The 15,000-nt window shown below is 33.4% G+C and overlaps 1 protein-coding gene across 3 annotated transcripts in view; it reads left to right on the plus strand.

Annotated features, from left to right (window-relative positions):
• Positions 1 to 14,257: 14,257 nt before the first annotated feature.
• The window catches only part of LOC145256381 (bone morphogenetic protein 2-like), a 146,439-nt gene continuing 145,696 nt past the window's right edge, over positions 14,258 to 15,000 (plus strand). Inside the window, exon 1 of one of the 3 annotated variants that reach the window (XM_080115210.1) lies at positions 14,258 to 14,514. In XM_080115210.1, coding sequence (XP_079971336.1) covers positions 14,449 to 14,514 — 66 coding nt within the window. In that variant the 5' untranslated portion in view covers positions 14,258 to 14,448. The remainder of the gene's footprint in view (positions 14,515 to 15,000) is intronic. The other 2 variants (XM_080115211.1, XM_080115213.1) reach the window with 2 other exon arrangements.

Raw genomic sequence — 15,000 nt, forward strand, 5'->3', positions numbered from 1 at the left:
CTGTTCATGCTTTCCGTTCGTGCGAACACTCTCGATTTTCTGAATTCTGCGTTTAATAGTTTTTAATTCCATTCATTCTCTTGGTAGATGTTTGGTGTCCCTGAGGTAGAGGCTCAGCAAATTGACCAAAAGATGGTCTCGTGGTTTTAATTTCATCACCGGCAGAAATTATTTCCCTACACTATGCGAGTGCATGAAACACTAGTGTCCGTAGGCACAAAAGAATAATTATTATTTAATTATAATTATATATAATTATAACTAAACAATAATTATTGTTTTTATAATAATTATTGTTTTTATAATAATTATTGTTTAGTTATTATATATAATTATAACTAAGCAATAATTATTGTTTTTTATAATAATTATTGTTTAGTTATAATTATATATAATTATAACTAAGCAATACTTATTGTTTTTATAATAATTATTGTTTAGTTATAATTATATATAATTATAACTAAGCAATAATTATTGATTTTTATAATAATTATTGTTTAGTTATAATTATAACTAAACAATAATTATTGTATTGATAATAAATAGATTTTTGTTCATGCCATTCCAAGAATTCAATATCAACAACTGTCTACGTAGTGTACGTGTTGGATACAAAAATGGGCCTTTTTTGATTTTTTCATCAGTACAGATTATAGCCACTAAAGTTCAATAAAGCTGCAATATCGTTTATTTTTTGATGCATTTTCACCCCAAACAAAGCACAGTGCCATTTTGATATAGGGGATACTATCAGGACATAATTGCAGAGGAACTATGTACGGAGTTTTGCAGTTGGGAAAGCGGGTTTGCCGGGAGTATTTATGTCGAAGGAGTACAAGGGCTTGTAGTTCTTAATATGTCAATGCTTTAGAACTACTTGCAGCTTTTTGAAAAGCAGATCATACGAAACTGGTTGGGAAGACATGGTGGATAGCGAGACGGTTGGCGTGTTACGATAAGTTGTGGAATAAGTTCTACAAAAAGACCCGTTCTGAGGAAGGTGGTACGTTCTTAAATTAAAAAAAAAACACATTGTATGGTGTGATGCAAGTGGAATGGCCACTGGTGTATGTGTTGAAATTAATGATGTGATAAACGAGGATGCAGCATGGTTAAGAAATAAATGTGATTATAATCACATCAACGTCGCTGAGTTAGAAGCAAAGATAAAGGGTTTCTACCTGGCATTTAAATGAAGTCTGAAATAAATTGAGATCTGAACTGATTCGGTTACTGTTTATAGCTGGGTTGGTTCTATAACTATAGTTAATTCTATAACTATAGTTAATTCTATAACTATATTTAATTTTATAACTATAGTTAATTTTATAACTATAGTTAATTTTATAACTATAGTTAATTCTATAACTGATGAGAAAAGTATTCTAACAAAAGAACCAGTGGATGTAAATATACTACGACGTTATTATACTACGACATTATTATACTACGACGTTAGGGATTCTAAGAGAAATGATTGATGAATTTGACTTAAAGTTAAGTGTAACATGTGTGCCCTCTAGTAATAATAAAGCCGATGTACTTAAAGCATTTACAGAACAATCTGATGAGCCAAAGTCTATACGAATTGGAGAGTTGTGAGTTAAGCTGCCTGGGGCCCGGTGCACAACAAATTGGGCAAAAGGTACGATTATTTGTACATAGTCGCAAAAAGAAATATCGAGGTGAACGGTGTAGCAAGCCACTTTCTTGGCATTAGGTTGATTGGGGGAGATTCAGAGAATGAGAAAGTTGATGAACAAGAGAACGCCGAAAAAGAAACAGCAAATATCCCAAAGACAGTTACGTCCGCCGATATGGTTGGATGACTATGTATTGTGAGTGATCCAAGGGATTAGGGGGCGTATGATGAAATGATTTGGTTTAGAATAGGTGCACCATTCATCGTATGAGCCAGTGCGTTGACATGCTGAGATTATCTTATTTCGTATTGGAATATGCGCTCTAAAATATTTCCAAAGACAAGATGTTAAAAATTAGAATAGCCACTGGTCTCTTTATATTACTACGTGTTTGTCAAGTTTGTCACGTGCTATGCAAATGAGATGCTCTGGTTAGGAATAAAAAAGAAGCCTGAGTTTTGAAAGACTGTGGAGTGTAGATTTGGACGTTGAAAAAACAAATTTGATTAGCAGTGAGTCGCATTTTGAAGTTGAAAGTCTAAACTCTCAACTTCAAAATGCGACTCAGAATATCAAACGTTGGTGTTGAATTCTGGATAGCAGAGTGATGAGTGGTAGAGTTGCATTTATTGACATCAGAACCAAGAGTAGACAAAGAATAATAGGCTCAACTGCAGTAACAATAGATATAGCAAAAAAAAAAAAAAGAAACTTATGAACTTGATCCTTCAAGGTAATTTGATGGATATAAATTTGCGCCTATTAAATGGTTACTGTAAACATGTGAGCGTAATTGGCAAACGTACTCTAATACGGGATTATAACAAGACAGTAAGATTCATGGTAACAATAATTCTGGTGAGTAGTGATGATAATAATTACATAGATGACAGAATAACAATAATTGACCTGTCTTTCTTGATAAAAAACAATTTAAATAGCCTTTTGTGCACGGTTATTGAAAAATAAAATTTCTACGAAATGTATACCCTTAATAACGCTCCTATTTCTAGATCAACATATCTGGTTACTTTGATTTGTTATCTCAAAAGTTCAGTAATTCACTTTGTAATTCGATTTTTAAATTAAGGATTTATGTTAATTCTTAAATAAATTAACAGTTTATTCCTGCATCCTCTTGTCTCCAGTTGTTGCTGTCTACATATTTTCTGACCTTTCTATGAGGTTAAGTTCTGTTAGGATATGTCTGTACTATATGTTACATATTTGTATATATTATCCGATATGTAATGATATCTATAAAAAAAAAAAAAACTTTAACTACTATTTTGAAAATAATCAATCTAGGCAATTTAACTATTGTCTTTATATATTTATGTGAGTTATGTCCATGAATCAGACTTACAATCTATATAAATTAGACATTACATACATGTGTGTGTAAATATCTAACAGGTAAACTCTTAAACTACTGGTCACATAACACTGAAATTATCAGGAAATAATATCCATGCACTAAAGATGGTTTATAGTGAGTAATATCTTTGTTTACATGCATGTATAACGCGTATAGACATCGACAAATTTACATGTGCATTAACCACTAGCCGACATTTTTTTGCGTTTATGCGCATGCGCACACTTAATACAGAAATCAATATTAGACTGGAATGCTACATAATTTGACTTAAATTCTAGCTGATGACACCATCTCTTTTTCATGTCTTTGTATTAATAAAAAAAAATGAATTTGTAAAAACGCAGACAAACATATATAACTTCTTTTTAAGATCTCATATTTACTTTATTTCATATGTATTTTTAAGACGGAGGGGGTGGAAAATAACATACGGAATGTGCTGAAATAATAACATTATTATTTAGAAAGCCATTCTTAATATGGGAGGGGAATGTATTTTTTAAACTATTCTGTACTTTTACCTAACAATTTATTAAATAAGCAACTGGCACACAGAATACGGATCGTGCTGAAATAATAACGTTATTATTTAGAAAGCCATTTTTAATACGGTGAGGGCAGGATATGTTTTTTATTATTCTTTACCTTCTCAAGAATTTAAAATAATTGCCTCAGTCATGAAGAACTTCTCTACCAACTGAAGAAAAAAGTGAAGCTCAGTATCAGAACATATACTACACTTTGATCTTAGCCAAAAGATCACGTAACCAGGAAGTTTTTTACCAGGCATTATCCCCTCCTTTAAAAAAACATTTTGGGGGATTAGGTCGCTGGACTGCTGAGGCAGGTAGATTCCGCTCATGTATTATCTCTATTTTTGTTTAGTATTAGTTAACATTAAGTATCCGTTTCTCAGTCCAATTACATACAGAATACGGACCGGGCTGAGATAATAACGCTATTATTTAGAAAGTTATTCTTAATATGGGAGGCATTTGTTTTTAACTATTTTGTACTCTCACCTAAGAATTTAATAAATAAATAAAAAAACTGACATAAATAATACGGACCGTGCTGAATTAATAACGTTATTATTTAGAAAGCCATTCTTAATATGAGGAGCGTATGTTTAAACTATTCTATACTTTCACCTAACAATTTAATAAATAAAAAAACTGACATATGGAATACGGATTGTGCTGAAATAATAACATTATTTAGAAAGCCATTCTTAATATGGGGAAGTAAGAGTATGTTTTAACTATTCTGTACTTTCACATAGCAATTTAATAAATAAAAAAACTGACATACGAAATAAGGACCGTGCTGAAATATTAACGTTATTATTTAGAAATCCATTCTTAATATGGGGAGCGTATGTTTTCAAATATTCTGTACTTTTTCACCTAACAATTTCATAAATAAAAAAAAAACTGTCATACCGATTATTATTAAGAAAGCCATTCTTAATATGGGGAGCGTATGTTTTTACTATTCTGTACTTTCATCTTACAATTTAATAAATAAAAAACTGACGTACAGATTACGAACCGTGCTGAAATAAGGTTATTATTTATATAGCCATATTTAATATGGGGAGCGTATGTTTTTAAGTACTCTGTACTTTCACCTAACAATTTAATAAATAAAAAACTGACATATACAATACGAGGTGCGTTGAAATAAGAACGTTATTATTTAGAAAACCATTCTTAATATGGGGAAAATAGATTTTTTTTATGGAAATCACTCCAGATAGGGCTTGAAGCCACTAGAAATTGTTTATAAAAATTGCTCCGAACAAGGCACAAAGCCACTAGAAATGTTTTTTATGGAAATCGCTCCAGACAAGACATGTAGACACTTGAAATGTTTTATCGAAATCGCTCCAGACAAGTCATGGAGTCACTTGAAATGTTCTATGGAAATAGCATCAGACAAGGCACTTGAAATGTTTTGGGAATCATTCTACACAAGGCATGAAGCCACTTGGATATTTTTTTTATGTCGCTCCAGACCCAGACAAGGCATAAAAGCTTTTTTTTTTTTTTTTTAAATCACTCCATACAAGGCATTAAGCCACTTGAAATGTTTTATAGAAATCGCTCCAAACGAGGCATCAAGCCACTGGAAACTTTATATGGGAATCGATCCAGACACAGCATCAAGCCACTTGAAATGTTATATGAAATTCGCTCCAGACAAAACATAAAACCACTTGAATTTTTTTTTGAAATTTGCTCAAGACAAGGCATAAAGTAACTGGAAATGTTTTATGGGAATCGTTTCGAACAAGGAACAAAGCCACTTGAAAGTGTATATGTGAATCGCTCCAGGCAATGTAAGAGGGCACTTGATTTTTTTTTTTAATCGCGCTGAACAAGGCATGAAACCACTTGAAATGTGTTTTTAAATATCGCTCCATATAAGGCATGAAGCCGCTTGGAAGTTTTTCTTGAAATTACTCTGGGCAAAGCATGAAGCCACTTGAAAGCTTTTATTGAAATCGCTCCAGACAAGACATCATGCAACTGAAAATGTTTTATAATAATCGCTTCAGACAGGGCTTAAAGCCAGTGTGAAAGAAAATGACCTCCTAGATTTCTAGACGAAGAAATGAAAAAAAATGAGAATATTTGCATAAGTGAATAGTCATTTGTTAACCCATGACAAAAAAATCATTTCTTTTAGCTGTGCAACAAAAGCAAAAATGTTCACTTTCAACAGTCAAAACAAAAAATTTAGAATACATTTCAAAATCCGAATCGATAAACTCTGAAACCAAAAAAAAGTGTTGTATTTCAAATTCCTAGGTTGTTTTCAACAATAGCCGAAACTCATTTGCCTAACATGCCAGCCCCGCAACAGTTTTCTTTACCGTCATGCAACACATTTTTCTTTTGTTTGTTTTGTTACGGAATTTAAAAGTTTGCGGCTTGTACGCTTTTTTTTTTTTTTATGTTTTTTCAAGAAGAGAAAAAAGGTCAATTTGAATAATTATATAAATAAATAAATAAATAAATATGCTTCCGTTACGAATTTAAAGTTTCGTTATTTGAATTGCGTTTTTTTTTTTTTTTTTTTTTTTTTTTTTTTTTTTTTTTTTTTTCTTCTAGTAAACGCCGGCCGGTTTGTTTTTTTATGAATTCCTCGTGTACATTCTTTTTGAATTTTCATCAATTGTTGTTCTTAGATTCGAATTCTGTTGTCGCCGGTTGTTATGGGAACATGAAGATGTATTTGAAAATTCGGTTTTCTTTCATAAGTTTTCTGAAACCTCCGTCAGTTGTCATATGTTAAATGCTTGAAAGAATAATCAGAGGACACGAACATAGTAAAATGAATAACATATTAAACAGAAAATACAGAAACGATGTTAATTGAGTGGAAACTCCGCTCAACTGAAGGAACTCTGCTTCTCTCTGAGTGAAAAGCAGAACCTGGTCACCGAAATACACACCAGGAATATTCCATTGTCAAAGTCTGTAGGGATGCTAGTCCAACAATATGTAACTTCATTCACTTTAATATTACGATAATACAGGGTGACCCCCCCCCCAAAAAAAAAAACGTGATATCTCCATTATTTATTCACCGATTACCCTTATTTTACAGGTCATGGCAGAATCAACGACCGTGAGTACACCAAAACCCCAGTGGGAGTTGGGACAAAGAATACACTGTGTTAAATTTCGTTCGGACAAAACACTAAGAAACGGGGTCTAATTAGAGTTGGGGCCCGGTTTGTGGGGGTTACCCTGTTTACCCGAATCGTAAATACTAGTTTTTTTTTTAATTATACATGCTCTAGAGTTTAAAATTTTACATCTATCTAGCTTTAATTCTCAGTCTGATTATTAATCATATATATAAATGCATCTTTGCCTCTGTATGTGAGTTCGTTCCTTATAGACTTCGAAACGGCTGAACAGATTTTCTTTAAAATTTACAGCATTAGTTAAGTTTTGTCTCAGAATATTCCCATAATTACTGATAATCAATAATAGAAACCGTTATTTTAAGTTATCTTTCATCGGTAAAGGAATTTTTCCATCGCTCAGCAACAATGATAGAAAAACGGGCCGTGAAAATTCTACTGAATAGCGTGTTGTTGTTTTTTTGTTTTGTTTTTTTTTGCATAACGGTGGCTGTAGGTTCAAACTCCGCACGTAAATCTATTAACTATTTTTCGTTAACTGAAAAGAATTTTATAAGACTTTAAAATTCACGTGTTTTTTTTTGGGGGGGGTCCTTTTTTGTTTTGCTTTTTTCAATTACATGGTCTGTAGGTTCAAACACCGTACGTAAATTTCTTAATGTTGTACTACTGGAAAGAAGTTTATATAAAATAATTTTATAAAAGAAATAGTAGGTTCTCAACAATAACATATATTTGGGACTAAGTTACTGCATGGAGGCATGTGAAGCTTCCTCCTGGGCGATTTCTCGGATTTCGATAACAATAAAATATAGGAGTCTGAAATATTCGTTGATCATCATTCAATCCCGGGCAACATCGGGTCTCCCTGCTTGAATATATATATATATATATATATATATATATATATATATATTCAAGCAGGGAGACCCGATGTTGCCCGGGATTGAATGATATATATATATATATATATATTCAAGCAAATATTATTAAATACAACGGAGACATTTTTTCTTATAATTCTTTTTTTTAATTTTTCAATTTTTCGTATTGTCTTTTTTGTTTCAAAATCAAAAATATTAATAAAGGATCCATACATGTTGCTGTTACGAGCGCTTTCGATTCGTCCATGAATCATCATCGGGTGTTAAAAATACAGGATTGCGAAAATGAGGATTAAAAATGAAAACTAAAATATATATAGTCAGTGATGAGTTAAAATAAAAGTCGATTAAGAATAAAAGTCGATTAAAAATTCGAGTGTTAAAACCAGCAAGTTCGTAGACACCATGTACGAAGTCCGTCCAACACGGACTACGCAAGACATTTCAGAACGTTACTGCTTTTTTGAAATGCAATGTCATTTATATTAGGTTGAAGAGTTCTAATGTACGACGCTTCAAGAATCTTTAATTTTTTTACATTATTTTCCCGTTGTATAATTTTTGTGTTGTCAACGAGGACCTTTCTAACATTGGAGGGGGGACAGCTATGTTCTTTTTTTTTAAATGTTTGTAAATCGCGCTTGTGTCGTTAAGGTGCATAGTTATTCGCCGGGACAACGTTGTTGTTGTATGCCCAATGTATGTATTATTTTTGGAGTTACATTCTCCAATAGAGCATTTAAATTTATACACTACATTGGTTTGCTCCAACGTTTTTATCGCCGGTGAAGAGTTGTTTTTAACCACGAGGTTTTGTGTTCGAAATTTCCTATAATAGATAATAAATTTAATTTTAAAATTACTGTCAACAGGCGTCAAGTATCTTCGTATAATATTTTTTATTGCATTTTCTTCGATTCTGAAATTAGGCGTCATTTGATTTTGGTAAAATATATTAATGGGGTTTGCATTGCGGTGTTGGCTAACGTTATTATTCTGGTTATCGGAAGATTGTAGCATTTTTTTTTATTTGTTCATCGACAATGTAATTGGGGAAATGATTATTGATGAGTACTTGTTTAATGTTTTTTATTTCAATTAGCAATGCTTTTTTTGTGGAGGATATCATTTTAGCGCGATTTAGTAAATTTTTTATTATGGCTATTTTATACCTTTGTGGACACTCACTTTTAAAGTTCAGGAGGCTAGAGTTTATGCTAGTTGGTTTTTTATATACAGATGTATTACAAGTGTTATTAGACGTATCAATAAGGACATCAAGAAATGGAATTTTATTGTTATTATTTAACTCTACTGTGAATTTTAAAATTGAATTTTCTTGAAAGAGGTGCTGTAATTGGTGTATCTGTTCATTATTTTCAGCTAAAATGAGAATGTCATCCACGTAGCGTACATAAATTGGGGGTTTTATATTGTTTTTAAATATTTTGTTCTCTAAGTCAGCCATATAGAATTCACTTAGGGTTGGTCCGAGGACTGATCCCATTGCCACACCGTCTATTTGAGTATAAATGTTACCATTGTGGTCATAGAAGGGTACTTCTGTAGTGCAAATTAGTAACAATTTTTTAAAAACTCTTTTGTTAATTTTAAGTGGGGGGAGTGATGGATTATTATAAATGTTCTTGATAATTATATCTATTGTTTCTACTACAGGTACATTTGTAAATAAACTTTCTACGTCAAGGGAAGAAATTATTTTGTTTTCTGGTTGCATTGATTTTAATATTTGTATTAGTTCATGTGTGGACTTAACGCTATATTTACTAGGAATATATGGGCTGATAAGTTCGTTTAGTGTTTTTGTTAGGCGATAGATGGGAGTCGGAATTTGGGATATAATAGGTCGGAGAGGGAAATCAGGTTTATGTGTCTTGACTGTGCCATAACAACATATATATATGTATATATATATATATATATATATATATATATATATGTGTGTGTGTGTGTGTGTGTGTGTGTGTGTGTGTGTGTGTGTGTGTGTGTGTGTGTGTCCGAGGACGGATAAAGTTAGTTGTTCGCCATGTAAGTATAATGTGTATTGTTGCTTCTCTTACTTATCGTTTGTAGTAACACGCAATCGTGTCAGGTCATTCTTCATATTTGGAAATATAAATCAAAGCTGATCGCATTTCACAAGCAACGCTTCAGTCTTAGTTTTATTCCAAACGAAAGAAATGCCCCTATCTTTGTAGAATCTTTGTAGAAGCCCCTTATTTAAGTAAGCTGAAGATGAGTTTAAGCAATAATGGAAGACATATCAACACCATTGTTAAGTCTGCTGAAAAAATCAATGTACCTTGCTCCAAACACGACTAGGAGTCAGATACATTTAAAAATGGAGTATGGAGGTACCGCTAAGACTACTCTTTCTTGTTTTGACAAGAGACAAAATCTACTTTAAAAGGGAAGGATAACTCTTCCTTACAACCTCCTTACAGAGTAGTTAGTCTTTCTCCACTCCGTCACTGTCTTCATGGTGGGTGCTGGACTGAGCTACAATCTCTGATCTTCCCTGCCAAACATTCGTACCCAAAACTTATCTAACTTTATTTTAAATAATCTTCTTTTTCCCTTACTATACCAATAACTAAACCGAATTTCTAAGAACATAATAGCACAGGATTCCTTCTCAGATGACTGCAACATAATCGTCTAGATGACCAACGTTAACATATACTATTATAAAGCCGTCCACTTAAATATTTTCACTCTTCGTTTCCAATCCTACCACGATATTCTGACAAGCTTAATCTCGGGTGACATTTGGGCCTTAATACTAATAAAAAAGACTAGTCAGAGGATGCGAAATATAATAAGTAGAGTGGATTAGGGTAAGGGTTAGGATTAGGGTTGAGGTTGGAAGCCACAATCATGGAGCGTTGTCATCACTACCATCGAAATGTGCAACGTCTTCATTTTTATCCAGTGTCTACCATTGCTTTTGTTCACTTAATCTGCAAATGGCCAGTAAATAAAAACAGAAATCCTACAATTTTAGTATCTGTGTCAAATTTATAGGTGTGTGTGCGAGCGTGTGTGTGTGTATACACACGCGCACACACACACCTATAAATTTGTACACACACACACACACACACACATATATATATATATATATATATATATATATATATATATATAGAGAGAGAGAGAGAGAGAGAGACAATTAATTTTAAAAAGTAGGGGTTTTTTTTGTTTTCTTTTTGTTTTTCGGAAAGAAACGGCTAATCTGTTTGGATAGATAAAGCTCTACTTGATTAAGAGGAGTAAGTATAAGGAAACATAAGGAGATAAAAATTAAAGTTAGATTATAATTTATTACATTATCATTTAAATATTTTCTTACATTATCATGTCAATAATTTATCACATTATCATGTCAATAAGAATGGAGTAATTACAATAAATGAAAGAGGAACGAGGGGAAAACCTATTAAAATCATGGCATTTCAAAGCAAAAAATCTTCTCATCAGAAGAGGAGAAAATCAGCATTATGCAAAGGTTAGGGTAAGGAAGACAACACTGAATTTAAATACATTAACGGTTAGAAAGCGAAGAAGTTTAGAATAGAAATGAGATCATATAAGTAATTCCAAAGGCGAAGCAGGAGATGTATTTAGTAGGAGAGAGATTGAGTAGCGAAAGTGTATATTCAGAGGAAAACGTCACAAATGTTTTCGCGGGACAATACTTTTCATTTTACATTGATATATAGTATATGCGCCGGTACAAACGAAGGTTGTTTTGCAGATATATTTCTAACTTTGTGGCAGTTTTCAAGTTGTTAGTGCAGCAACAACACTAGCAGCAGCAATCGGGGCTCCAAATTTGTTTGTTATTTCGAAGATTTTTTTTTTTTTTTTACTCTCGCTCTACCTTACAAGGGCTACAAGCCTTATTGTCAGGTAAAGGTGACTGGTGGGTCCCAGGGTGCCATTTTCTCATGTATTGCATCTTCTTTAAGGAGATTTAGTTTATCGCCAATAGTTTATCGCCAATAGCATGAAGCGCTCTATCTGAGGAATGTCTACGGGGCTTTGTGTCCATCAAGAGAGTATCCTTGGGGGTGGGGGTATGCATAACTTTATTACTGTAGCAAACAAATTTATTATCTTACTGACTTTAATCATCCCTTTACTACGATAGCCACCGGTAGTGTTGCAGAGCGTCGTGGATGCTTCCGTTGATCACACCTTACACCACCGATTTGTTACGTCCTTCTATTTTCTAAAAAACGGTGCGTAATAAACGAAACACACGCACCCCCTCTTTCAATAAAATGTAAACGTCAAATAAAATATACGAAAGAAGAATGTGAAACAGTAACACATCAAACATAAAGAGGGAAGGTAAGTCGGGAACAAAAGGAAAAGATGGGGTGCGTAAGAAATTACGAGAGAAAGGCATTAACGAAGAGAGAAATAGAGAAAGGAAAAAAAGGAAAGAATCAGGAGAAACATGCAAAGAGAGATTCTTATGAAATAGAGTAAGACAGGAAAATATATAATTAGAGATTGTTTGTGAGAGTGGTGTAAGAATACAAAGTGAAAAAAGTAGAGGGAGTTAGAAAGAGAGAAAGAAAGAAAAGTAGAGAGAGTGAGAAAGAGAGAAAGAAAGAAAAGTAGAGAGAGTGAGAAAGAGAGAAAGAAAGAAAGGTAGAGGGAGTAAGAAAGAGAGAAAGAAAGAAAAGTAGAGGGAGTGAGAAAGAGAGAAATGCAAGAAATTACACAGAAAAATGAAACGAGTTGTCGCTGAGGATAATTTCGAAGTTTATATCATTTCAGTTTTTTGTTTCGTATTATAAGAATTGAGTCAATTCACGATATTGCTGCTGCTATATTTATTTAGTCATTTTCTCTCTCTTTCTATCCCTCTCGTTTTAGCTATGCAATGCGATCTCTCTCTCTCAAACACACACTCTCCCTCTCTCTTTCTCTCTCTCCTCCTCCTCTCTCTCTCTTATCCTCTCTTCTTTTATTATAATTCTATATCTCTTTCTCTCACACGATCACCATAACAAGAAACACGTGTAGAATTGTTTGTAAATTGTTTACATTTTCCCCTCCTCCGCTGATTCCCTTTGATACCCCATCTCTCTCTCTCTCTCTCTCTCTCTCTCTCTCTCTCTCTCTCTCCCACCGGTTTGAATGTCTGTTACGATCTATTCTACTTTACCTTCTGCTTTTCTTCGTCTTTTTTCTTATTTTCTCTATCACTCATTTATGGCATTGCTTTAAACACGTTGTGTCGTTGTGATTCTTTTTAGGAATCACCAGAAACTTGACAACGCGACAATCTAGCTACTCTTTTACACACACACACACATACACACGCACACATATACACAGGCATATATATATATATATATATATATATATATATATGGGTGTGTGAATATTATATATATATATATATATATATATATATATATATATATATATATATATATATATATATATATATATATTAACAGGCGGTGCCGGCCCTGTACGATCGTAAAACACGCTTAAATATGATATTTGAATTTATGCAGATGCTGTATATATTATTTTAGAGTTAATTTTCTACCGCTTTTTTTCATTGTACCTAATATATTGTAGTGACTTCAAAAGTAATATATGTGTGTGTGTGTGTGTGTGTGTGTGTGTGTGTGTGTGTGTGTGTGTGTGTGTGTGACGTGGGTGTCATCAGTTAAATCGAAAACAAAAAATATAACCTTAGTCATTACTGTTTGAGTGATCGTAAGAGAAGAAATAGTTTAAAAATGAACCGACTTTAACGTATAAGTTTAGATTTGCGCATGTGTACAAGAGCATTTTAAGTCGATTTACGCATGCCGTTCCAATTGTTTTCAACTTTGACTCTTTACCAGTTATTTTTACCGGCTGCAGACCGAATCGAACTTTCTTCATATGTCCGAATTATATATATATATATATATATATATATATATATATATATATATATATATATATATATAGTTTCACATCTGTAGATCAAAACTTTAATGAGGAGTTTGATAGAGACCGTTCCTTAGACAAACAGACAAGGCCACACACACACACACACACACACATACACACACACATGCGTTTTATGAGCTCATGCAAAAGGAATCAATGAAATAAGAGAAAATCAAAATGTACCCCCCCCCTAAACACATACGGAAAAGACTTCAAGACATAAACCGACAGTCCAGGGCTAAATTTACTGAAAAGGGTGTGTTATCAGGTGTGTGTAGGGGGAGGGTAGATGGCATTGTCCATCATCTCACACGACCGGTCGCCGCCAACACCTCCAAACCATCAGTGACGACGTTCAACTAACTGGCCAGTACACAAATATCGGCCAAATCCCCCATCTACGAAAAAGAGGGATGTGTCTCTTAGGACGGGACCAATAAAAAAAAATTGAAACTATTACAAAACCCAACCCACAAAAATTATTCTCCGTCTGTATATGTGTTTCTCTTTCCCTATCCCCTTCTCTCTCTCTCTCTCTCTCTCTCTCTCTCTCTCTCTCTCTCTCTCTCTCTATCTATCTATCTATCTATCTTCCTATTTCTATCTCTTTCTCTCTTTTTTCTTAAACACACTCAAACTTTGCTCTCCATCTCCTTCTTTCCCCCTCTCTCTCTCTCTCTCTCTCTCTCTCTCTCTCTCTCTCTCTCGAACACAGACGCTTCCTGTATCTTTTTGCTACTCACCCTTCTCCTCAATTACCTACCACTGACACCGAACCGTCGCCACCTCTCACTTCACCTCTTTTTTTATGTTTCGCTCTCCCAGCTTTCTCCTGTTCAGACCTTTAGGAAAACGACATTTGACGAGTGACTGTTTTCCCTATACAATATGATATATAGTCCGTACTTACCTCAACATGCAGGAGGCCTACAATATCTTCACAACAACGATAAGGTAAATATAATATTTCTAAATATAATGCTTATATATACTTTGATGAGTCCATACCTACCTACCTACCAGTATATATATATATATATATATATATATATATATATATATATATATATATATATATCAGTTCACATTTTGTATGACGTACTCGTCCACCCGTTATTCACCTGTATGTTTGTGAGCTATACATTTACATGCATACAACGATTACTTACCCCGATATATTCATCGAAGGCGTTGATGAGAAAAAAAAAAAAAAATACCCCCATCCATCTCTCCTTCCCGTCACTCTTTGCCTGTATATACCTAAGGTTTGTCTACCTGTCTATATAACCGAAGCAAAGCATAGTATTTATTGGTTGAGACGTTCTAACATGCTAAAAGCGATGTACGATTCTTTTTATTTAACTTTCAATTTTTATCGATCAGTCAATCTATCTATCTATCTATCTGCCTTCAAGTTTCGTTATAGTAGTGATTACACAC

The sequence above is a fragment of the Euprymna scolopes genome, chromosome 32 (genome assembly GCF_053919585.1).
Source record: "Euprymna scolopes isolate OS-2025 chromosome 32, ASM5391958v1, whole genome shotgun sequence".
Taxonomy (NCBI): Eukaryota; Metazoa; Mollusca; class Cephalopoda; order Sepiida; family Sepiolidae; genus Euprymna; species Euprymna scolopes.